The sequence below is a fragment of the Notolabrus celidotus genome, unplaced genomic scaffold (assembly GCF_009762535.1).
Source record: "Notolabrus celidotus isolate fNotCel1 unplaced genomic scaffold, fNotCel1.pri scaffold_114A_arrow_ctg1, whole genome shotgun sequence".
Classification (NCBI taxonomy): domain Eukaryota; kingdom Metazoa; phylum Chordata; class Actinopteri; order Labriformes; family Labridae; genus Notolabrus; species Notolabrus celidotus.
In genome coordinates, this window is record NW_023260007.1 from 34,893 (window position 1) to 60,680 (window position 25,788).

Genomic DNA, 25,788 nt, shown 5'->3' on the forward strand with positions numbered 1-25,788 from the left:
TTCATCTGTTGTTTTTTTATTTATTAGAATAATTGATAAATAAACACATATGTATATGAAAAAATGTCGTTTAAAAAAAAAATATTCATGTTTGTTTTTTAAGTAAGAGGAAATGCCACATGAAAAACAAACATTTAGAGGGCGGGCAAGCAAAAAAGTATTTTTTTAAGGTGTAACCTTTTGTTTTTTGTTTTGTTCTGATATCAAAGTCATTAGTTGAAGTGGTTAGTTTAGTTTAAATTTTAGTTTGAGTAGTTTTTAAAGTCTGAGAAAAAAGTCAGAAATTTAGAATTCTGAGATTAAAGATAAATACAAAAATAATAAAAAAAAAATTTAAATGGCCCTAATCATCTTCTGTTGTTTTTTATTTAAAAGATGTCCAGATATTTTATTTATTTATTTATTTTTATCATTTAATTTTTTCTGTTTTTTACGTCAAACAAACTGCGAGGGCAAATTTACGCGGCCTGCTCTGATTGGTCGAGCCCTGCCTCGTGACGTCCGTGTCCCGGAAGTGAAAGCGGAGGGCTGATGAGTAGCTGGAGTGCAGCAGGAATCTGTCGGCTACATTAGAGCTCAGCGGGGGATCTGTGGAGGGGAACATGGACACGTTAAATAAACTGAAGCAGTTTGATGCTTATCCGAAGACTCTGGAGGACTTCAGGGTGAAGACCTGGGGAGGAGCGACCGGTGAGAGGCTTTACTGTGTCAGGGAGCAGCTGCCATTCACACACACAGGCTGCTAGCAACAACAAGCTAACTCTATCCTCTGCCTTTTTATCACACAAATGTTAGACAGACATGAAGTTTCAGACTAACAGAGGGTTTATAACACTTAGTGAGCCTGAAAGGAACCAGAATATATATATTTAATGTGTTTGAATATGTTAAAAAGGATCATTACCACAGGGCTAAGGGTTAAAAACACAATAAATGTATTTATTTCTATGTTTTAAAGGTATTTATCTGTCAGTATGTTTATTATTTGGTGTTTTAAATGTCTCTGAATGTTTTTTAGTAACTATTCAAAGTCCATGGCATTGTGTTTTGTAGTTTAGGGGTTAATTTAATGTGAGAATCCACCCAAGACTGTGTTAAATGTGACAACAGCACTGAAACATCAAATTGAAAAATATTAAATTGAAGTATTTAAATAAATCAAAGGGGTAGACTTTCAAAAAAGCAGAAAAGTTAGACTTAAGGAGAGAAATTGTGCAAATATTTGTGCTGAAGAAGTGCAAACAGGCCTGTTAAACTTCCTCAAACAGGCAGAAACCTCCAGCAGGACCAGACTCATGTTAGACACACATCTGCTGAGACCTACCGTGTTGGAGAGAGGGATAGAGGGAGATGAAGAGAGAGAGAGATGATAGTGGGGAGGCAGATAGTAGTAAGTTGTAGCAGGTGGAGTCTGGCACGTCCACAGCAGCAGAGATCCAGAGGAACCTACGAGACAAGGGAGCTCAGGGACTCCAGAAAGGTCTAAGAAAAGAGAGAAGAGAGGGAGACCAGAAGAAAGAAAAAGAGGAGAAGGAATGGTGAAGGAATGACAGAAGGAAAGGAGGGTATAAGGAAAGGAGAAGTGAAGAATGAAGAAAGAAAGAAAGAAAGAAAGAAAGAAAGAAAGAAAGAAAGAAAGAAAGAAAGGATGAATAACAGACCCCAAAAAAGGAATCTACAGCAGAGATCCAGAGGAACCTACGAGACAAGGGAGCTCAGGGACTCCAGAAAGGTCTATGGTTAGTAACTTTAATGGGACAGGAAGAGTTAAAGTGAGAGACAGGCAGAGAGAGGAGAGTTAAAGAGTCCAAGCCCAAGCCTATAGCAGCATAACTAAGACCTGGTCCAAGCCTGATCCAGCTCTAACTATAAGCTTCATCAAAAAGGAAAGTTTGAAGCCTACTCCTAAAAGTAGAGAGGGTGTCTGCCTCCCGGACCCTGACTTGTAGATGATTCCAAAGGAGAGAGGGGCCTGATAACCGAAGGCTCTACCTCCCATACTATTTTTTGGAGACTTAAGGTACGACGATCAGGCCTGCATGCTGGGAGTAGAAGTGACAGCACTTTGCAGCATTTAGCAAGTTACAGCAGCAAGGGCAAACTTCCTTTAACAGGCAGAAACCTCCAGCAGGACCAGACTCATGTTAGACACACATCCAAGAATCTCTAATGAAGCCAAGTTCTTCTGATCCTGTGTAGAGGATGAAAATCAGACTTCAGTTTCCTCAAACATCAGGACTCGATGCTTTCTTTGTTGCTTCTGATCTCTAATACGTTTGGAAATAAAAGAAGGATTTAATGAGGGGGTCTCTGCAGGATGTATCATCAGCAGTTATTTACACTCCTGTAATCATGAAGCATCTCTGATTTCTAACACTCCCTCTCTTCCTCTCTGCAGTGACCATCATCAGCGGCGTCATCATGTTAATCCTGTTTGTCTCTGAGCTGCAGTACTATCTCACTAAAGAGGTGAGTTCACCTTCATGATGTGATTATTACATCTCCTCCTCGGCTGAGCTTGAAGTCACGTCTCACACACGGCGTAGAGACACGTGTACGGCTAAAAGGAAGAGCTGCATGGAGCTCTGATCGCTGTAATGTAGTCAGCCTGACGACGTTTTCTTACCGTCTCCCAACTTTTCATACAATTTACATACAGAGTAGACATGGGAGACTTTGTCCTCGGCTGTCACACAGTAGACTACTTTAAACCAGGTTTAGGTTCTGATTTGCCGCCCTCAAAGATCAGAGGGTGTAACCTGATTCAGGACTCATTGTGAGTGATCATTTGTCTGAATAATCCTCAAGTATTCGATGTCAGAGCCTCCCCAACCTGGCATTGTAAAACACACACACACACACTAGGCGACTCCCTCATCATCTGTAGTGCGTGTGTTCAGAGGATTGTGATGTTAAAAATCAGTCTGAACTTCTCCTCATGTGTGTGATCTCATGAAAAGATCGTCTTGTGTGTGGCCGGGTGGATAAAACTAGAAGACAAAAAGCCTCTGAAGGTTTAAAAAACTTAAAGGATTGAAGTTACAAAAGGCTGATTTATTGATGTTGTTTGCATTCAGAAGGATTAGATATCAAGTATATATTTTAAGCATCTTCATCCATCTTTAAACTAAAGCGGGATGTTTCAAAGTGGACTCAGCACACTTGTTTTTATTGCATCATCACATCTGTAGCAGGAACCAGGGTTCAACTGGTTCAACCCTGAAATGTGTGTTTTGATTCCTTTAAAGCTGGGGTTGGTAATCAGATTTAGATCCACTTTTTGTCATACTTGTTAAAATGATCTTTATGTCCTGATGGTAATCAATACATAATGTGTTCCTAAAAAAGAGTGAAAAAAAGCTGCTATCTACAGCCGGAGTAAACCTGGGAAAACACCAACCAATCACTGTTTTTTGGCTCCCCAAATTTTAAACCAATCAAATCCCGTCCAGCCGTTCTGCCCTCCTCCTGCAGAGCGTACATTTCCCCGGCGTGCACTCCTCCGAGTCCCCGTCTCCTGCCTCTACTTCCCCTGACTCTATTTACTGCCCCTCTTGCTCGTCCTCGGGCCTGTCCCCTCTGACCTGATGAGGTTTATTCCTCATCCCATAAGAACAGGTAGTGTCACAGAGTTTGGGGAAGCTGCACGGTGATAGAATCAACGTGTCTCATATATTCCAGATGAGGGAATCCCCGCTGGAATCTCCGCTGGTCCATACGTCACATAACACACGTCACCGGGGGATGTCCACGCCGATTGGCTATCGCGCCGCGATTCATTCGCTTGAGTTCAGATATTTCAACTCTCGCAAGAATGAATTCGCTTAATACGTGCGAACGAATTTGCGCTGTACGCGCGATTGATGCGCGCCGCCAGACCTCTATTCGCGCCTCTGCATTGACTTTACATGTAATTCATTCGCGCGAATGATTCTATTCGCGTTATGGTGTGAACGCACCATAAAGACTGACCTCACAAAACAACCTGAACCCCACCAACCAGCTCCTTCCCAAGTCGTCATCTTCATCAGATGATCTTCACGGGCAGAGGGACAGACTCAGACTTTGTGTTTTTATGCCCAGAAGATGAGGATGATGGTGGATGAATCTGATTCAGATTAATTACTGTTCTACAAGTGATTAAAGGAATATTAATATCCTTATGATACTAAAGGCTGCCTGAGGTTAACAGTTAGCAGCTTTCAGGACACAGATCCTGTCAGACCGGTCTGAGGAGTCCCCAAAACAAACATTTACACTTCAGTTTGCTGACGACTCAAAGTCAAGAGACACGTTACTTCATTTAGAGTCAGTCAAAGATGGAAACTGCATCATCCTGGGGTTTAATTTCTGCAAAAAAAGCACAACCAAAGCAGAAAGATGCTGCTCTACCATATCGGTAATATTTCAACGCAAGAAGGTCAGATTTAAAGCGTGAGAAAAACTTTAAAGGGGACATATCATGCTTTTTTCATCAACATATATTGGTCTAAGAGGTCCCCAAAACATGTCTTTAAAGTTTATGCTCAAAAAAACACTTTGAAATCAGATTTTGGTCTGCCTGAAAAGTCCTCTTCTTCAGTCCTCCTCAGAACACTCTGTTTTCTCTCTGACCACGCCCCCTCAGGAAGTGGATGTGCCTCGGCTCTCCAGCACGTTGATCTAATGTTTACATGTTGGCTGAATATACACGGCTGCTCAGAGATCGCGTTACTTCAACCCTCTGAATCTGATCCTGACGGAGAGGCGCCTGTAGCAGGACCTTTCTGAACGATTGGTCATAGATTTAGTGTTTCTTGTTGTTTTATTTATCAGTATGTAGACGTGTGTCTTGGTACACAGCTACGAACGTGTAGCTATGTGGCTATGCTAACTAGCGCTAGCACTTATCCATGATAAATAAAAATCATCCACTAGATCTTCAAATCTGCAGACGTGGGGAGTAAAACCGACCTCTGCCAGAAAGGCAGCAGGACCTTTTATGAAGGATTGGTCACAGATTTAGTGTTTCTTGTTGTTTTATTTGTCAGTATGTCGACGTGTGTCTTGGTACACAGCTACAGCTACAGCTACAGCTATGAACATATAGCTATATGGCTATGCTAATTAGCGCTAGCACTTATCCATGACAAATAAAAATCATCCACTAGATCTTCAAATCTGCAGACGTGGGGAGTAAAGCCGACCTTTGTGTTTATTAAGACAGCCTACAACTAGCATGCCTCCCTCCTAAGCTCCTTGTTAGCACACATGTGTGCAGGGAATGAAAAACGGAGGAGGGGTTGAGTTGTATTTTATACAGTCTATGGGCTGAACAAGCTCCGAGCTCTGACTCCGTGACAGACCGGATATTGTTGTTACGTAACAAAAACACGGAAGTCTGAAACGGCTCGTTTCACACACATTTACAGAAAGGTGGAGAAATCAGAACAGGGGCAGAATGGATTCTTTTCATTCTCGGGGGGGTTTGTAGACAGGGACACATATTTCAGGTAAAGAACCATTAAAAAGTCAATTTTGCATGATATGTCACCTTTAAGACACAATCTCTCCTGATTGATTTAACCTCTATTTAGCCAAGTTTGTTCCATTGAGATCAAATATCTCTCTCATAAGAAAGATCTGGCCAAGAATAGCAACAACACAGCATCAACCTGGAAAAGTTGATCAGAATTAGCGTTCATTTCTACACACAGAAAGCTCGGTCCCTTGAGATTTCACAGTTTGAAGTTTAAACTCTGTCTGCAAAATGTTTCGAGCATCAGGTGCAGAAAACCAAAACGCTGTCCTCTCAAACGGGAATGTCAGACATCACAGTGTCCACCGAACTAAGGTTGTGATTTACTTCCTTCAAAATAAAAGTGTGGAAAAGTAGTGTTTTTGAAACTGTGAACATGCTTTTATTGTGACGACATGGTCACGCATCGCCCTGCAGAAACACCCTCGAACCTCTTGACATTAACTCTTTCTCAGGGAGTCGATTAGATCAGTTTTTCATATCCTCTATCGCTGCATATTCCTCAAACTGACGCTGATTAGGTGCAGGAAGTATCCGACGTATGTGTTTGGAATGAAAGTATTAAAGTCCATGTGTGTTTCTGTCCCCGCAGGTTCACCCTGAGCTGTACGTCGACACGTCGAGAGGAGACAAACTGAAAATAAACATTGATATTATTTTCCCCCACATGCCCTGCGCTTGTAAGTATCACGGATTCTTGGTACACAGCTACGAGACATGTAGCTATGTGGCTATGCTAACTAGCGCTAGCACTTTTCCATGAAAACTAAAAATCATGCACTAGATCTTCAAATCTGCAGACGTGGGGAGTCAAACCGACCTTTGTGTTTATTAAGACAGCCTACAACTAGCATGCCTCCCTCCTAAGCTCCTTGTTAGCACACGTGTGTGCAGGGAATGAAAAACGGAGGAGGGGTTGAGTTGTATTTTATACAGTCTATGGGCTGAACAAGCTCCGAGCTCTGACTTCCTGTTACAGACCGGATGGCGTTGTGACGTATGTAAAACACTGAAGTCTGAAACGGCTGGTTTCAGCACACATTTACAGAAAGGTGGAGAAATCAGAACAGGGGCAGAATGGATTCTTTTCATTCTCGGGGGGTTTGTAGACAGGGACACAGATTTCAGGTGGAGAACCATTAAAAAGTCCATTTTGCATGATATGTCACCTTTTAAAACGCAGAGAAGCACAAACGACCCTCCTCTCTTTTGTTTTTAGATCTCAGTATAGACGCCATGGACGTGGCCGGAGAGCAGCAGCTGGACGTGGAGCACAATCTGTACAAACAGCGGCTGGACAAAGACCTGAAACCAGTCACAGACGAGGCCGAGAAACACGGTGAGGGTCAGTTATTAGAGCTCCTCGTACTCCTCCTCTGATCCTGGTTTACATAAAGGGAACATAAAGGCAACACTTAAGATCTCTAAGGGGGCTGCGATGTGGGAAGGGCGTTACAGGAACCTGTGGGGCCAGTTTGAGTGCTGAATCCATGAGGGTAAAATGCATGCTCAGCATTAAATGGTCACACAGGAGCGGACGGGGACAGATTCACGCTCTTCTTTTGTACTTCTGTTTTAGATTTTTGGAGTTTGCAGGATGCTTAAAGCTGCAACTCAGTTCTGATGCACAGTTAAAGACTCTGAGTCTGTATGTGTGTGTGTGTGTGTGTAGAGCTCGGTCAGGCTGACGACGGGGAAACATTCGACCCCAGCACCTTGGACCCGAACAGATGTGAGAGCTGCTACGGAGCCGAGACCGAAGACCTCAAGTAAGAAGAAACAAACACACACACTTCTCCTCTCTCTCTTCTCTTCCTCTGTGCTTTCTGTTTAACCACTCGGTGTGTGTGCGTGTCTGCAGATGCTGCAACACCTGCGACGACGTGCGGGAGGCATACCGGCGGCGGGGCTGGGCGTTCAAGAGCGCCGACACCATCGAGCAGTGCAAGAGGGAGGGCTTCACGCAGAGGATGCAGGAGCAGAAGAACGAGGGCTGCCAGGTGTACGGCTTCCTGGAGGTCAACAAGGTGAGACACACAGAGATGTGCTGTGTGATGTGACTTCCTCTTTCTGCTGACACTGGGTGCATCTCAAAGCTCTAAACGTCCATCCTCGCGTCTCTTCCTCGCGTCTCTTCCTCACGTCTTAGTCCCGCCCACCAGAGATGCGAGGAAATGAAACCAGAGGAGAGAGGAGATTTGTATTTAGAGAAATGAGACGTCCTCTCCTCCGGAGCGTCACGTGAAGCGACGTCGGCTTGTGATGACGGCTTTAACAGCTGTTTGTGTCTGCACACATGTTCACTGTGATAACTCTGATCAATATAAACAGTAACAGAGCTCTGTCTCTGTGTTTACATGTTTAACACACACCTGCACATGAAGAGAATCAGCTCTCTGTTTATTCTGTCCTAAAGCATCGCGGATCGATTCACCGGTAAAATGCCTCATTATTAAATTATTTATTACTTCAAGGGAAAATAGAAACCATGCAACTCTTTTCAAACCCTGTGCTCATTAATGATCAGCCTCATATGAAACTTTATTAACCTGACAGGAAATATAACAAGTGTTTTTACTAACAGACAAACTTTACTGTCAGACTTCTCTTCATGAAGAAAACCAGAACAAACAGGGAAACTAACAGGAGGAATAACTGATCATTGATATATATTCTATCAATGATGTTAGACTCTATTACTCTATTTCATTAGACAGTGAATCTGACAAAAACAATCAGATATAACATCCATCCTCTGTTATATTGAATTTATGATTTTGCGATCAGTATATTGTTTTTAAAATTCACATCAAACACTTTTCAATCTCAGCTCATCACACACAGACTGTTTAGAAACCAACGGATGTTTATGATCTGTTTCAGGGCACCCTTAGTGACTGTTAATGATCTGTTTCAGGGCACCCTTAGTGACTGTTAATGATCTGTTTCAGGGCACCCTTAGTGACTGTTTATGATCTGTTTCAGGGCACCCTTAGAGACTGTTTATGATCTGTTTCAGGGCACCCTTAGTGACTGTTTATGATCTGTTTCAGGGCACCCTTAGTGACTGTTTATGATCTGTTTCAGGGCACCCTTAGTGACTGTTTATGATCTGTTTCAGGGCACCCTTAATGACTGTTTTTGATCTGTTTCAGGGCACCCTTAGTGACTGTTTATGATCTGTTTCAGGGCACCCTTAGTGACTGTTTATGATCTGTTTCAGGGCACCCTTAGTGACTGTTTATGATCTGTTTCAGGGCACCCTTAGTGACTGTTTATGATCTGTTTCAGGGCACCCTTAGTGACTGTTTATGATCTGTTTCAGGGCACCCTTTGAGACTGTTTTAAGGTCCGTCTTTTCTCTGTTATTAAACTCAGCTGATGTTAAGTTTCGGTTAAGTCCGAGCCGCTGCATCGTCCAATCGGTGAGTGATATTTGATAAGGGGGCGCGTCTGTCAGAGAAAAGACTTCTGCAAAGTCTGCTCTCGTGTTTCCTCGATTATCCCTCCTCGGATCAGTCTCCTCGCTCCTCGCTCCTCTCTCCTCCAGCAGCGTTTAGAGCTTTGGGACGCAAGTTAAAATGGCGCGTCAGTAAGTACTTCCGGTTCGACCGAGGAGCGAGGAGCGAGGAGCGAGGAGACTGCAGTTTAGAGCTTTGAGATGCACCCACTGTCTTTATTTGATCCTCTTATTAATCCTTCTTCTTCTCTGTGTCTCAGGTGGCGGGGAATTTCCACTTTGCTCCAGGGAAGAGTTTCCAGCAGTCTCATGTTCACGGTAAGAACACACACACACACACACACACATACACACACACACACAGACACACACACACACACACTCACACTGAACCACTCAGCTGCTTCTGAACACTCTGGATTTATCTCCTGTGGGTGATGAACGCTGGATCTTGTTGAGAGCTGGGGTCTTCACTCTGCAGCAGGATGACTTATCCTACATTCATGAAAGATATTTATTATGACTTAATGTCATCATCCTACATCAGAGACTGAATCAGCACCAGGTATTTGTAGTTGTTGCTCTTCTAAGATGTAATACGACACCCTTTTTTGTCACTTCTATTCATATTTTCACATTTTTTGTAAATGACGCCAAGTTGATTTGAGTTTGAATTATTCTTCTAACTTCATATTTTTCTGACTTCATAGTTTACTCTGAGTTTTTGGTATAGGACGAATACCTGACGGCAGGCTTGTTCATGTTTGCAACCAATCTTATGCTGCTAAATTCCCCTCTTTCATAATAATAATGATAATAATAATAGTTCTCTTTATTTATATATTATTATATTTTGAAATCAGAATTATAAAGTGATTTACAAATAAGAAAGAAACTAAAAGACAACAGAAGAGACATTTAAAGCAGACAAATAAAAGGAAATAAAACAATGTTGGAAGCATCAAAACAGCTTAAATATAATAAAACAATCAAAAATATAAAATATGAAAAATTCAAAACAATCAAAAAATCAGAAATATAAAATTTTAAAGTAATGATATCTTGCCTAGAAAATAAATAAATATTGGAAGAATAAAAACAACAAAATGTAAAAGATTAAATCAGAAATATTAAATACACACAAATAAAATAATAAAATCCAGCCTAAAAAATAAGAACAATACAAGATCAAATATTTTTTAGAAATCATAAGATTAGAAATATAAAATATAAAAACAAAATGAAAAAATCTTGCCTAAAAAATTATAAAAACAACAAAAGATAAAATATTAAAACAATAAAGAAAATCAGAAATACAAAAAATATAAAATAAAATAATAAAATCAAGCCTAAAAAAGAAATCACACAAGATAATTTTATAATTTATAATTATAATTTATAATTTTTAAAAAAATCATAAAATCAGAAATATATAATTTTAAAAAATCATAAAATCTTGCCAAAAAAATAATAAAAAACAACAAAAGATAAAACATGAAACAACCCAAAAATCTAAAATAGTCTAATATAATCTAATATAAAACAAAATGATAAAATCCTGCCTTAAAAATAATAAAAACCACACAAAATAAAAGATTAAAACAATTAAGAAATCAGAAATATCAAATATACAAATCTAAAATAAAATGATAGAATCCTTCCTGAAAAAGATTAAAAACCTCTTGATTAAAACACTCTTGTAAAAGCTAATCAATTAAAAATGGTTTTAAATAAGAGATATAAAAGAGGATAAAGAAGTTGCCAATCTGTTCCAGAGGATGGGAGCTCTTACAGAATAGGCCATGTCACCTTTTGGCTCTACGACCGGGCCCATCTGGGGTGAGGAGATCAGAAGTGTACTGGGGTGAAAGACCAGAGCGTCTTTAAAAGTCAACAATAACATCTTAAAATCTAAAATGTATCAGGGGCGCTGAAACAGGAGTGATGTTTTTTCCCTGGCGGCAGTGTTTTCCTGTACGAGCTGTGACTCTGATTGTTTAAAGATGTGCACAACAAGTTACAGTCATCCAGGCAAGAGGATATACAAGCATGTATGACCGTCTCAAGGTCTCCTCAGCTGCATAAAACAAGCCTGCACCACTAGGTTGACATGCTGGGTATGAAGTTCATCCTAGTACAGACCCCAGCTTTGACTCTGCAGCTAGTCCCCCAATAAAAAGGCACATCCAGACGATACAGGAAGTGTTATCTCCACCTCTCTGTGACCGCCTCACTTCTCCCCACGCTGCTTTAAATCCAGGGTGTTCAGAAACGTTCACTGTCAGGTGTGTCTGTCCATCTCTGCTCATCACATCCCATCCATCAGTGTTTATTCAGGAGTTCAGTCTTAGAGAAGTCACTCTTTAGGACAGAGAAGTTTAAAGTGAGGACCCGCAGCAGTGAGGCTGACGCTTCGGCTTTAAGGTTGGGCTTTTCTTTGTTGGTTTTCAAGCTTTCAAAAGATGATGATCGCACATGTCATCAAAACTCTTTTGCATTGCATGTCTGGGTCAGTGGAGTCTCTCTGTATGTGAGTCCGAGTCCTGGTGGAGGTCCAAGTTAACACGTGGAATTTCTATTTTCCACCTTTACATCAAAACTTGTTTTTAAAATGACTCTTGCTCTCGTTTCTGTCACGTTTCTCCGCCTTCAGTTTCACTCACATCTCGTGAAAAATAGTGGAAACTTTGTCCTCAAAGCTTCGATCTTTTGCACAAGTTCTGCAAACTCTAAACTCACAAACACATTCTTAGTTTGAAGCTGAATCTCTGTATGTTCATGAGAGCATGCAGATTATTTAGGATGCAAAGATTATTATTTCCTGTGACCTAAATCACAGAGAAGAGATCGAGGTCACGTGACACAGAGCTCATTTTTAATACTCTGCAGCAGTTTGACTGATACAGAGTGTTTTAGAGGTTTGATATGATCTTAAATAAAAGTGTCCAGGGGGCTTTTATGTCCTCTGAATTGCTGTATGGTGAATTTTTGTGTAAATAGTTAAAAAAACAATACAAATATGACGGTGTTATCTGGCCCGTGCAGGATTCTGAGAGGGAGTATTTAAAGCTCCTGTGAGGAGCTTTTTACTTGTTTTGATTTAATGCAAGTTCAGTGATTTTGCATGGATTTAAATATATATATCAGGATTTTCGTGCAGAAGTTCATAAATGATGTTGTTCTTAACTCAGAAGACATTTCAGCTTCATAACTTCTTTATTATCTGCATTTATTTGCATATATATATCCCCTCCTGAGACTGTTGTTCCCTCTCTTTTCATTCGGTGTCACTTCTTCTCCTTCATATCACGCAGGCTTCATTTTCCTGTTTCGTCTGCATGCTTAAAGCTCGCCTCTTCTGCACATTTTAAAACCAGAGCAGGAAATTTATAGCAGCCAGTGAATGCTCGACAGCTCCAGCATGACAAGAAAAGTTGCACGGCTTTGAATTTGAACAAAGTTAACAAAGTAAACTCCTCCGGTCTGCAGGAGAAAGTTCATCCGGCTGAAGTTTGTGCTGCTGCGAGTTTCCTGCTCCAATCAGAGACATTAACTGTTGCATGCATGTAGCTTACTTCTTCAGCATTTAGCAGCAGAAAAAAGAGACGAGAATCACTCAGGCTGAGGTTTTTAACTTTAATAAATGCTCCTCAAGTCCTGACAGTCATAAACGTTGCGCCGTGTGTTTGGGGGCTGCATGACCGTCCTTACAGATGCTCCTCCACACTCTCTTAAACAAAAGATAATCCTCTGTGATGAGATAGAAAAACAGCAGCTGTGTCCTCATGCATCATGTCCGTCAGTGTCGTGCAGCTCCCCCCCCCCCCCGCCCCCCTCCTACACATCAACATAACCTGGTTTGTTGTGTACCTGCATCATCACAGTGACTCTTCTCTCTTCTTTCTGCAGTGCACGCTGTGGAAAGTAAGTCACTCTTTATTTGCAGTTTCCTGTATTTTTATGAAACAAGCAGCTGTGTTCTGGTGCAGGGACGTATGTGGGGAAGAAGAACACATGCATGAAGGGTTTAATATTCTGTATAGATATATATAGAGTATAGATATTCTGCTTATTTTAAAGGTGACATATCACGCTTTTTTCATCAACATATATTGGTCTAAGAGGTCCCCAAAACATGTCTTTAAAGTTTATGCTCAAAAAAACACTTTGAAATCAGATTTTGGTCTGCCTGAAAAACCCTCTTCTTCAGTCCTCCTCAGAACACTCTGTTTTCTCTCTGACCACGCCCCCTCAGGAAGTGGATGTGGCCTCCTCGGCTGTCCAGCACGTTGATCTAATGTTTACATGTTGGCTGAATATACACGGCTGCTCACAGACCCGCGTTACTTCAACCCTCTGAATCTGATCCAGAATCTGATCCTGACGGAGAGGCGCCTGCAGCAGGACCTTTCTGAAGGATTGGTCACAGATTTAGTGTTTCTTGTTGTTTTATTTATCAGTATGTAGACGTGTGTCTTGGTACACAGCTACCAACATGTAGCTATGTGGCTATGCTAACTAGCGCTAGCACTTATCCATGATAAATAAAAATCATCCACTAGATCTTCAAATCTGCAGACGTGGGGAGTAAAACCAACCTCTGCCAGAAAGGCAGCGGGACCTTTCTGAAGGATTGGTCACAGATTTAGTGTTTCTTGTTGTTTTATTTATCAGTATGTCGACGTGTGTCTTGGTACACAGCTACAGCTACAGCTACAGCTACCAACATGTAGCTATGTGGCTATGCTAACTAGCGCTAGCACTTTTCCATGACGAATAAAAATCATCCACTAGATCTTCAAATCTGCAGACGTGGGGAGTAAAACCGACCTCTGTGTTTATTAAGACAGCCTACAACTAGCATGCCTCCCTCCTAAGCTCCTTGTTAGCACACATGTGTGCAGGTAATGAAAAACGGAGGAGGGGTTGAGTTGTATTTTATACAGTCTATGGGCTGAACAAGCTCCGAGCTCTGACTTCCTGTTACAGACCGGATGGCGTTGTGACGCAACAAAAACACTGAAGTCTGAAACGGCTGGTTTCAGCACACATTTACAGAAAGGTGGAGAAATCAGAACAGGGGCAGAATGGATTCTTTTCATTCTCGGGGGGTTTGTAGACAGGGACACATATTTCAGGTGGAGAACCATTAAAAAGTCAATTTTGCATGATATGTCACCTTTAAGTCTACACACGTGATTTAAACTGAAAATAAGTCTGCAGAAGGAGAGAGCTGTCTTCTCTCAGGTTTAAACGTAGATATCAAAGACGTTCTCTCTGCTACAGTTTCGTGTTTCCCACGCTTACTCCGGTTTCCCTCCATGCTTTATAATAACTAACTTAAAGACAGACAGTTTGCTCGGCACAACTCTCGTATTTTGAGTTCAAGTTGTGTATTTGCATCACTTTCTGACGGGTTAACAAGCAGCTAACTCTCTGCACAGGCTCCCCTGCAGCTTTAACCCGCTCTCTGTGAAGTCCTGCTAACGACATAAAGCTGAACTTCAGAGCTGGACTCTCACTTTTGCAGCTATTTAATTTTTTGCACTTCAAAAACAAACCTGCTTTAAGTTCTGAGGGTTCAGTCTGAACATTGTTGAATTGACAATAGTTGTGTGACACCTGTGTGTCATTGAAATGATGTTAGCTGGTCCTTTTGTGGCAGGGCTGAAATGCAGTGGAAATGTGTTTTTGGTGATAAAGTTCATTTTCAAGGCAAAGAGGGACTTTGCAATTAATTGCAGTTGAGCTGATCACTCCTCATAACATTCTGGAGTATATGCAAATTACCATTATAAAAACTGAAACAGCAGACTTTGTGAAAAGTAATAGTTGTGTCATTCTCAAAACTTTTGGCTATGACTCTAGGTATGTTTTAGGCATGTTATATCTTAAATAAAAATACATATACAAGTAGTTATGTCTCCTTGAATTAGTTTGTCCACCTGTTATTGACATAATGCACAAATATAGATATATTCGAATGGTTCGAACCTATGTCTTTTTTTTAGAGCGAATATTCAAATGTCATTTTGGAGCAATTTTGACAGCCCTAGAGTGAACCAAAAATCAGGATTCAAATCGAATCGTGGGTTGAGTGTATCCTTACATCCCTACTTGATAAGCTACAGATGACTCAGAAGGAGGTCAAAGGTCAGGCCTTCAGCACCCTGACAGTAGATCTGACTCGTGTACTAACTGTTTGTGCTGCTTTCTACTGAACTAACCAGGCTCGATCAGTTACTCACATTCTAACAGATCTTAAAGCTGAGACACTTTAAACTTTGTCTGAATCATCTCTAATGAACAGACCGAGTCATGTTTCGTGTCTTTTGTTTGTCTTTGCAGTCCACGACCTGCAGAGCTTCGGATTAGACAACGTGAGTAACCGTACCGGCGTCTGCGTCCAGAACTCCTGCAGCTTTTTCTCAATGTGCCTTTCTGTTACTCGACTTTCTTTGGTTGCTACTTCTGCAGAGAGATTTCTGTTGTCTCAATCTTCCTGTTTGTCATCGTGCAGATAAACATGACCCACCTGATAAAGCACCTGTCGTTTGGGAGGGACTACCCCGGCATCGTGAACCCGCTGGATGAGACGGACGTCACGGCGCAACAAGGTCAGCAACAAGAACTGTCTTCCTTCTTAATAACGTGGCTCATTTTGCATCGTCCTGCACTTCGATATGATGTTACACCACCCCTGAATCCTGAGCGTGGACTGTCCCTGTCCACTGCATGAGTAGAAACAATAACTAGACTACATCTGGTGTGGAGAGGCTTGATTATTGTGGGCTGACTTAACTAGTGTTGCACAAATCAGAGGAGCTACAGAGTAGGAGAAGGTGTGCTCTGCGTCAGAAAGCGTGAAACTTTTCAACTCGTTTGACAAACTGAACTTTTATTGACAAAACTAGACCGCCGTGTGAGGCGGCGACAGCGTCGAGCAGACGGAGAGCGGTGGCTGTAGTAATCAGAGGAGTCCCATAGCTGTACAGGTGATGATGTGTGGAGTCGGAGGAGGTGGATCCTCGTCTTCCTCAGCAGCGGATGCCCATGCCGATGGCCATGAAGGTCCCGAAAGTGCCCCCGCTCTGCATCATGGTCTTCCCTACGCCTCCCATTAGCTCCCTGCCACGCATGCCGATCCTGCAGAGGAGAGGAGGACGTGTTTATGTCGTGTTACGCTCACTTTACAGACTCGTATCAGCGTACTTGAAATCCATGCAGAGGATAGTCTGAAACATTGTTAGCTGAATGCATGCATACACATCACTCCAAACTTTGTGCTGCCGAAACAAAAACATCCACTGACTCCAGGACAAAAACATTTGTAGGACCTGATACATGATTGGAAACTAACATTAACTCCTCAGGGATTTCAAAACACGACCTCAACGAGAACTTAGTGTCAAACTGTTTTACTGGAAAGTCTCAGGAGGACAAAAAGAGGTCGCTTTAAAGTGAGAAAACACAGTATAGAATGAGCAGCTGTAACAAAAGTGTTTTTTAACTGAAAGGTTGGCTTTGCAGATGAGTTACAGGGATGGAAAATGTTTGCAACTAGGTGTCAATCAAGCTTTTTTAAAGATCTCAAAGACCGGGGAAGCTCACAACGGCTCCTGACTGCTAAGTGCAGAGATCCAGAGGATCCTACGAGACAAGGGAGCTCAGGGACTCCAGAAAGGTCTATGGTTAGTAACTTTAATGGGACAGGAAGAGTTAAAGTAAGAGACAGGCAGAGAGAGGAGAGAGAGGGAAAGACAGGATCCCAGTGTGTCAGTCTAGGCCTATAGCAGCATAACTAAGAGCTGGTCCAAGCCTGATCCAGCTCTAACTATAAGCTTTATCAAAAAGGAAAGTTTGAAGCCTACTCTTAAAAGTAGAGAGGGTGTCTGCCTCCCGGACCCTGACTGGTAGATGATTCCAAAGGAGAGGGGCCTGATAACTGAAGGCTCGACCTCCCATACTACTTTTAGAGACTTTAGGTACGATGAGCAGGCCTGCATGTTGGGAGCGTAGTGTTCTAGAGGGGTAATGTGAGCGCTTTAAGATATGAAGGTGCCTGACCATAAAGAGCTTTGTAGGTCAGAGAAGATTTTAATGTAAAGGTTGGCTTTGCAGACGAGGATCAGGGATGGAAAACTTGTGCAACTTGTTGTCGATTAGGCGTTTTTATGATCTGAAAGACCGGGGCAGCTCACACCGCCTCCTGACTGGTACATTTGCTCTTAAAGAAATCGATTCCACTCTTAAAATCTCACTGGTTATATATGGATTTTAAGTGCCTTAGTCGTACCTTAAACAGGAGAAAGTGCCGAACATGGCGCCAGCAGCCATGCCTACTGCAAACCCCATCATGAATCCCATCTTAACCCGGTCAACACAGCTGGGCTGGGTCTGGCCGTACGGACCTACAGCCACCGGCATCTGGAGAGGACAGAGGATCAGGGTTCAGGTTAATCTGCAGACTGTTAGGGAGGGACACAGCTGATCATGGAGCTTCATGTAACCATATTTAATCCAATAACAAGGGAAACGGTGCAGAAAAGTAAGAAATGGAAAGTAAAGGTTTGATTCAGCAGGAAAAACTGACCGTGCAAATCCTTGCAAAGTAAACAAAGTGTTATCCTCCGCAGTGGTTTCTTAATTCTCCAATAACTTTATTTAAAGATGAAACTATTTCACTGATAATCTAGTTTGATTTTTAAGGCCATAAAAAGGCACAAATGTTAACTTTCCTCTGTTTTAAAACCAGATAAAGACCTCTCACCTGAGCTTGTAGGTTCATTTAAACAAAGAAAATAACATAAGAAGCATGCAGAAATACAGATATTGAAAAAATAACAACAAGGATTAGTGAGAAAATATGTAAAGTTTTGAATTATTGTTCATTATTAAGCCAAAGGCTGAAATATGCATTCAAAACACAGGTAAATATTACTATTAAGCCTTTGTGCAACACAACATTGAGCTTTTATTACTCATTTGATCCATTTGTAACTCCATATGTTCTCATTCTCCTCTTCTAAACACCTTACAATATATTATTTAACATTTAGAATATAATTCATACTTTATTTAAGCTTCTGTAAACATTATAACTCAGGATTGGAGTCATTTAGAGCTTCTTAAAGTCAAACATTTGACCTTTGAGTCTCAGTCAGGACTCTGTGTTCTTTAATAAGGTAGCATGGAAGCTAAGCTAACGTTAGCGTGTTTATATCATACCTGTAACATGTACAATAACAGCACCTGTATTTTAAAGTAGTTATATCGAATTCATGAGATCAAATAAAAACACATGAAGTGGTTTTATTTTCACTCCTCGTTTCAGTAAACGACACAGTTTGTTGTGTTAGCTTAGCATGCTAACGTCACTGTGGCCTTGAGGAGAGAAACACATGAAGAGAACAAACTCTCTTTAATAAATCCACAGATTCAGGTTACTCTCTCTAACCCGAGCTTACCTTGGTCTGTGTGTTGGAGTAAACTTTGAGTCCTGGTTCCTAAATCAGTGAGTTTCGTGTGTTTAGCGCAGCAGCGTTTAAATGTCTTTCTAGCAGAGCTCCATACCCGGAAACAAGAAGGAGGGAAAGACAGACGAGGGGAATAAAGAAGGGACATTAACCAGGAGAGGGAAACCACAGCGCCCCCCTGTGGTCTCCTGTGGTCATTACAGAATCAGACATACTTATTCATTCTGAGGGGGAAGGAAATTCAGTTATTATAGTATGCTCTTATACACAGTATGTAAGAAAGTCAAAAATATTAATATGAATAAGGAATAAAATAATATATAATAAAATATAATAATAATAATAAAGTATGTACAGAAGCACAGAATAGCTATGCAGAAGGATGTTAAAGGGGACATATCACGCTTTTTTCATCAATATATATTGGTCTAAGAGATCCCCAAAACATATCTTTAAAGTTTATGCTCAAAAAAACACTTTGAGATCAGATTTTGGTCTGCCTGAAAAGTCCTCTTCTTCATTCCTCATCAGAACACTCTGTTTTCTCTCTGACCACGCCCCCTCAGGAAGTGGGTGTGCCCTCGGCTCTCCAGCACGTTGATCTAATGTTTACATGTTGGCTGAATATACACGGCTGCTCAGAGATCACGTTACTTCAACCCTCTGAATCTGATCCTGACGGAGAGGCGCCTGTAGCAGGACCTTTCTGAACGATTGGTCATAGATTTAGTGTTTCTTGTTGTTTTATTTATCAGCATGTAGACGTGTGTCTTGGTACACAGCTACGAACATGTAGCTATGTGGCTATGCTAACTAGCGCTAGCACTTATCCATGATAAATAAAAATCATCCACTAGATCTTCAAATCTGCAGACGTGGGGAGTAAAACCGACCTCTGCCAGAAAGGCAGCAGGACCTTTTATGAAGGATTGGTCACAGATTCTGTGTTTCTTGTTGTTTTATTTGTCAGTATGTCGACGTGTGTCTTGGTACACAGCTACAGCTACAGCTACAGCTATGAACAAATAGCTATGTAGCTATGCTAATTAGCGCTAGCACTTATCCATGACAAATAAAAATCATCCACTAGATCTTCAAATCTGCAGACGTGGGGAGTAAAACCGACCTTTGTGTTTATGAAGATAGCCTACAACTAGCATGCCTCCCTCCTAAGCTCCTTGTTAGCACACATGTGTGCAGGTAATGAAAAACGGAGGAGGGATTCAGTATTATTTTATACAGTCTATGGGCTGAACAAGCTCCGAGCTCTGACTCCGTGACAGACCGGATATTGTTGTTACGTAACAAAAACACTGAAGTCTGAAACGGCTGGTTTCAGCACACATTTACAGAAAGGTGGAGAAATCAGAACAGGGGCAGAATGGATTTTTTTCATTCTCGGGGGGTTTGTAGACATGCCAGGGACACATATTTCAGGTGGAGAACCATTAAAAAGTCAATTTTGCATGATATGTCACCTTTAAAGTGGTAGGGATATTACACAGTGTATTGCAGGGCTGGCCATTGGCATAGACAGTATAGGCAAATGCTAGGGGCGCCGCTTGCACCCTAAATGAGTGAGGAAGAAAATTTGAAGATATTAGGAAAATTATATTATTTTATCTGATATAATTTGGGGTTAAATTGTGGACTGATGCCAGTATACATTTAAAAGCTTGTGATTCACTTTTTGATTTAAAACCAATGGTTTGCAAAGCAGTTTTTGAAGGTTATAAGTGTTCATGATTTACCTGTTTTTATTGTTGTTGTTTTTTTCTTTACACTTTGGAAGCTGGTACTTTTAATTAGATAGAAAATTAAGGCTAGGCTTAAATAAGCATTTTGCTTCTGGCTTTTCAGTCATCATAAGAGTCTGGGTGTCATCCTCGACAGCACCCTCTCCTTCACCTCCCATATCAACCACGTCACCCGCTCCGCCTACTTTCACCTCCGCAATATTAACCGTCTCCGTCCTTCACTCACTCCCCACTCCACTGCCAATCTTGTTCACAGCCTCATCACCTCCCGTTTGGACTATTGCAACTCCCTTCTGTTTGGTCTCCCCCACAAAACCCTCCATAAACTTCAACTGGTTCAAAATTCAGCCGCCCGTATCATCACACGCACCGCCTCCATCCACCACATCACACCCACCCTGCAACAGCTCCACTGGCTCCCCATCACACACCGGATCAACTGCAAAATACTTCTCCTCACCTTCAAATCCAAACACAACCTCGCCCCTCCATATCTCTCTGACCTCCTCCATGCTGCCACACCCGTCCGCGCCCTCAGATCCTCCTCCTCCATGCACCTCACTGTCCCCCCTGCTCGCCTTGTTACCATGGGGAGCAGAGCCTTCAGCCGCTCTGCTCCCCAGCTCTGGAACTCTCTCCCACCTGACCTCTGTGACACTGACTCACTCCCACATTTTAAATCCAAACTCAAAACCCATCTGTTTAAACTGACTCACTCCATCTGACCACAACTCCTCTGTCCATTTACTTCAAACTTTTTAAATTGTGTTTTATTTCCTGTTTGTTATTTAAACTTTGTTTGTTTTTAATGTTGTAAAGTGACCTTGAGTGCCAAGAAAGGCGCCTATAAATAAAATGCATTATTATTATTATATTATTATTATTATTATTATTATTATCACTTAATATAGGACTGTTGCTTTGTTGAAAGTGTCTGTATTTTGAAAATTATTGTGTTTATATAATTACTGAATACATTCTACTACTATTACATTATGTATTTTGAAATAGTATTATTTTCTCCTGCTAAATATCAGTGTTGTTACCATTTTATTAATGTTCTTTTAGAGGTCATTTTTATTTTAAAATAAGAAAATGTGTAAAACATAAAGGCAAGGCAAGGCAGCTTTATTTGTATAGCGCATTTCATACACGAGGGCAACTCAATGTGCTTTACATTAAAACATTAAAAGCATTGGAGACATTCAGACAAGCATAAAAGAACATAATTAAAATGACAAATATGATAAAACAGAAAAGAAAAGGAAAATTAGAAATATATTAAAAATTGCATTAAAATTTTAATTTAAAGTGAGTTAAAATAATCTAAGATAGGAAGGCAGTGGTAAATAAAAAAGTCTTAGTCTTTGATTTAAAAGAGGTGAGAGTTGGAGCAGACCTGCAGCTTTCAGGGAGTGTGTTCCAGATATGTGGTGCATAATGACTAAACGCTGCTTCACCATGTTTCGTTCTGACTCTAGGGACTGAAAGCAGACCAGTACCTGATGACCTCAGAGGTCGAGGTGGTTCATAAAGTAGCAGCAGATCAGCCTAAACCATTCAGTGCTTTATAAACCATCAGCAGGATTTTAAAGTCTATTCTCTGACAGACAGGAAGCCAGTGTAGAGATCTAAGAACTGGAGTGATGTGGTCTACTCTTTTGGTCCTTGTTAGGACTCGAGCAGCAGCATTCTGTATGAGCTGCAGCCGTCTGATGGACTTTTTAGGGAGTCCTGTAAAGACCCCGTTACAGTAGTCTAGTCTGCTAAAGATAAATGCATGGAGGAGTTAAAAATAAAGCTGGATGTCAGTTTTCTTTAAGTGTATATGTGATGTGATCGTTAGTGGAGTTTGTTACAATGCAAGGGGCACTAGTTCAAATCTTGCCTAGGGCACCAAGTTGGTTAGGGCTGGCTCTGGTGTATTGCATGGTTATTGTATTGATTATTAATTAATTACAGTGTCAGTTTTTACTTTAAATGATTGATTTCCCACACTAATATAAAGTCATTCATCCTTGATTTTTTTTTTGTATGATCACATTTATTTATTTTTTTAAATTCTTAGATTTAAAGCTGGGGTTGGTAGTCTCGGTAAACTAGCATGAATTTGAATGTAGCTTTTCCTCATGACTCCGTCTAACCCCTCCCCTCCTCCCTCAGAGCTCCTCCAAAACGACGCCCCCGCTCACATGCACGAGCGCCGCTGATTCTCGACCATATGATGGTGACTGATTCAAAACCGGTCCTCGCCAAAACATTCTCATAGTGAAAGTTAAAAACACAAACAAACATGGCTGCTGTTAGCACTCACAACTGTCATGCTAGCATTATCCAGTTGTACTGGTGACACAATATCAGGAGAAAAGTTATAACACATATATAACACTGTAACAGCTCTACTGTTTGTTAAACGTGTTCAGTGTAGATGCTCTTAATTCCTACAGTGTTGACAGTCAGTGAAGGCATCAGGAGAGGTGTAGAGTGTGTGAGCGGGAGAGAGGAGAGACAAGAGGAGAAGTTCTTCATTCATTCAAACATTGATTGTTGTTTTGTTGGTTGGCGTGATCACGGCCGACAGTGACCGGTTATTAAAGATCAACGTGTTCACCAATCGGCTCGTCATCACTACAGCGTCCGGACGGACATACATACATATTCTGTAGGACTTACTGAATGTCATTAATTCTTCTGCTTGTTGGTGAGAGCTTTTTAGACTCTGATCCGGACTACAGTCCTGAGCAAAGCACCTCATCAGGTCAGAGGGGACAGGCCCGAGGTCGAGCGAGAGGGGCAGTCAATAGAGTCAGGGGAAGTAGAGGCAGGAGACGGGGACTCGGAGGAGTGAACGCCGGGGAAATGTACGCTCTGCAGGAGGAGGGCAGAACGGCTGGACGGGATTTGATTGGTTTAAAATTTGGGGAGCCAAAAAGCGGTGATTGGTTGGTGTTTTCCCAGGTTTACTCCGGCTGTGGATAGCAGTTTTTTTTTCACTCTTTTTTAAGAACACATCATGTATTGATTACCATCAGGACATGAAGATCATTTTAACCAGTAGAACAAAAAGTGGATCTAAATCTGAACACCAACCCCAGCTTTAAGTCAGAGTTCTGACTTTCATCTGATTTACAAAAATAACCTATAAAACAGTTTTTATTCTGAGTAAAGATTCAGAATTCTGAGAAAAAAACTCCGAATTTTTGAGGGTGGACAAGACAAAAAAATGAAGGTGTAATTTTTTTGTAAGACACTTGCATAATAGTTTTGACTTTTTTATCTCAGAGTTCTGAATTTAATCTTATAATTTAAAAAAATAAGTTGTATTAAAAGTCACCTTAATTTTTTTTTTTAGGTGAAGATTTTGTTTTATTTAGTCTAACAGCTTCCTCTCTTCTCTCACAGCGTCAATGATGTACCAGTATTTCGTGAAAATAGTCCCGACCATCTACATGAAGACCGACGGAGAGGTGAGACTGATATTCTGTACTTTGAGTTTCTGGATGTAAAATAAAGTTTAAGTCTTTATGAAACCAAAAAGCTAGATGAAAAGAAGCTCCAGTAAGATGCATCATGCAGAGTCCAGTTTGTGTCCATGATGCAGCCAACTTGTGCATGAACACAGGGTTAACAGCAACTGTATCTCCAGTCCACTCTTCCTAAACTGTTCATAGTAACTACGTGTTGTTGTTGTTGTTTGTGCAGGTGGTCAAAACAAACCAGTTCTCAGTCACCCGGCATGAGAAAGTGGCCAATGGGCTAATAGGGGACCAGGGGCTGCCGGGCGTGTTTGTTTTATACGAGCTGTCGCCCATGATGGTTAAATTCACAGAGAAGCACAGGTAGGAGACGACGGGGAGCTTTAACAGTAACACACTGTTTATTATTTACCTCTCAGTTATTCTGACTCTTAAAATAATCTGTCACCTCTCTCAGTGTGAATACAAACCCCCATGATCTAATCAATGTTCCCCTTTTCTCTCCTTTTTTAACTCTGTTCTGTTCAGATCGTTCACACACTTTTTAACAGGAGTATGTGCCATCATCGGAGGAGTGTTTACAGGTCAGTCTCTTTCTTCAAATATACAAACAGAGCTGGTTTAGACCGTACTCTATGTTCTATTATTAACAAAGACCCAACATCAAGACCAGGATCAGATCCAGTCCCATCTTCCAGACAGGACTCAGTCTGATCTCATCTTAATCCACCATGAGCAGAGCACTTTGCAGCATTTAGCAAGTTACAGTGGCAAAGACAAACTTCCTTTAACAGGCAGAAACCTCCAGCAGGACCAGACTCATGTTAGACACACATCTGCTGAGACCGTGTTGGAGAGAGGGATAGAGGGAGATGAAGAGAGAGAGAGAGAGATGATAGTGGGGAGACGGATAGTAGTAGTTGTAGCAGCTGGAGTCTGGCACGTCCACAGCAGCAGAGATCCAGAGGAACCTACGAGACAAGGGAGCTCAGGGACTCCAGAAAGGTCTAAGAAAAGAGAGAAGAGAGGGAGACCAGAAGAAAGAAAAAGAGAAGGAAGGAAAGAAAAAATAAAAACAGAGAAAGAAGTAAAGAAAGCGAGAAAGAAAATAAGGAAAAGGAGAAAGAAAGAAAGAAAAAAAAGAGAGAAAGGAAGAAGGAAGAAAGGGATGAAAGAAAGAAAATAGGAAGAAAGAATGGAATTAATGAAAGAAAGAAAGGAATGAAAGCCAAAGGAAGAAGGAAGGAAAGAAAGGAAGGAAAGAGAGAAAGGAATTAAAGAAGGAATGAAAGACATAAATAATGAAAGAAGAAAGAAAGGAATAAAAGAATGAATGACAGAAAGAAAAAAGAGAAAGAAAGGAAAGAAGGAAGAAAGGAAGGAAGGAAGGAAGGAAGGAAGGAAGGAAAGAAAGAAAGAAAGAAAGAAAGAAAGAAAGAAAGAAAGAAAGGAAGGAAGGAAGGAAGGAAGGAAGGAAGGAAGGAAGGAAGGAAGGAAGGAAGGAAGGAAGGAAGGAAGGAAGGAAGGAAAGGAAGGATGAATAACAGACCCCAAAAAAGGAATCTACAGCAGAGATCCAGAGGAACCTACGAGACAAGGGAGCTCAGGGACTCCAGAAAGGTCTATGGTTAGTAACTTTAATGGGACAGGAAGAGTTAAAGTGAGAGACAGGCAGAGAGAGGAGAGAGAGGGAAAGACAGGATCCCAGTGTCAGTCTAAGCCTATAGCAGCATAACTAAGACCTGGTCCAAGCCTGACTGGTAGATGATTCCAAAGGATCGCTGAAGGCTCTACCTCCCATACTACTTTTAGAGACTTTAGGTACGATGAGCAGGCCTGCATGTTGGGAGCGTAGTGTTCTAGAGGGGGGGATAGGGCACTGTAAGCTCTTTAAGGTACGACCTTAAATTCTATTCTACCTGCTAACATCCTGCAAATTCTTCTTCTTCTTCTTCTTCTTCTTCTTCTTCTTCTTCTTCTTCTTCTTCTTCTTCTTCTTCTTCTTCTTCTTCTTCTTCTTCTTCTTCTTCTTCTTCTTCTTCTTCTTCTTCTTCTTCTTCTTCTTCTTCTTCCTTCTTCTTCTCTTCTCTTCTTCTTCTCT

The 25,788-nt window shown here is 41.3% G+C and overlaps 2 protein-coding genes across 5 annotated transcripts; one reads left to right on the plus strand and one right to left on the minus strand.

Moving 5' to 3' along the window:
* Positions 1 to 480: 480 nt before the first annotated feature.
* Positions 481 to 24,351, plus strand: ergic3 (ERGIC and golgi 3). Of its 4 annotated transcripts, none has more exons than XM_034678248.1 (13): positions 481 to 690; positions 2,399 to 2,469; positions 6,111 to 6,198; positions 6,738 to 6,863; positions 7,191 to 7,287; positions 7,380 to 7,545; positions 9,239 to 9,296; positions 12,888 to 12,902; positions 15,327 to 15,358; positions 15,499 to 15,595; positions 23,614 to 23,678; positions 23,914 to 24,050; positions 24,216 to 24,351. In XM_034678248.1, exons 1-13 carry the CDS (start codon positions 603 to 605, stop codon positions 24,310 to 24,312), a joined length of 1,137 nt encoding a protein of 378 aa, XP_034534139.1. In that variant the 5' UTR covers positions 481 to 602; the 3' UTR covers positions 24,313 to 24,351. The 4 variants fall into 4 exon arrangements, with proteins under 4 accessions (XP_034534139.1, XP_034534140.1, XP_034534141.1 ...); XM_034678249.1 differs by having other exon boundaries at positions 6,738 to 6,857; XM_034678250.1 differs by lacking the exon at positions 12,888 to 12,902.
* On the minus strand, positions 15,857 to 18,589 carry romo1 (reactive oxygen species modulator 1). The gene is made up of 3 exons (XM_034678252.1): positions 18,446 to 18,589; positions 17,275 to 17,405; positions 15,857 to 16,124 (listed from the first exon to the last, which is right to left on the minus strand). Exons 2-3 carry the CDS (start codon positions 17,403 to 17,405, stop codon positions 16,016 to 16,018), a joined length of 240 nt encoding a protein of 79 aa, XP_034534143.1. The 5' UTR covers positions 18,446 to 18,589; the 3' UTR covers positions 15,857 to 16,015.
* Positions 24,352 to 25,788: the final 1,437 nt, after the last annotated feature.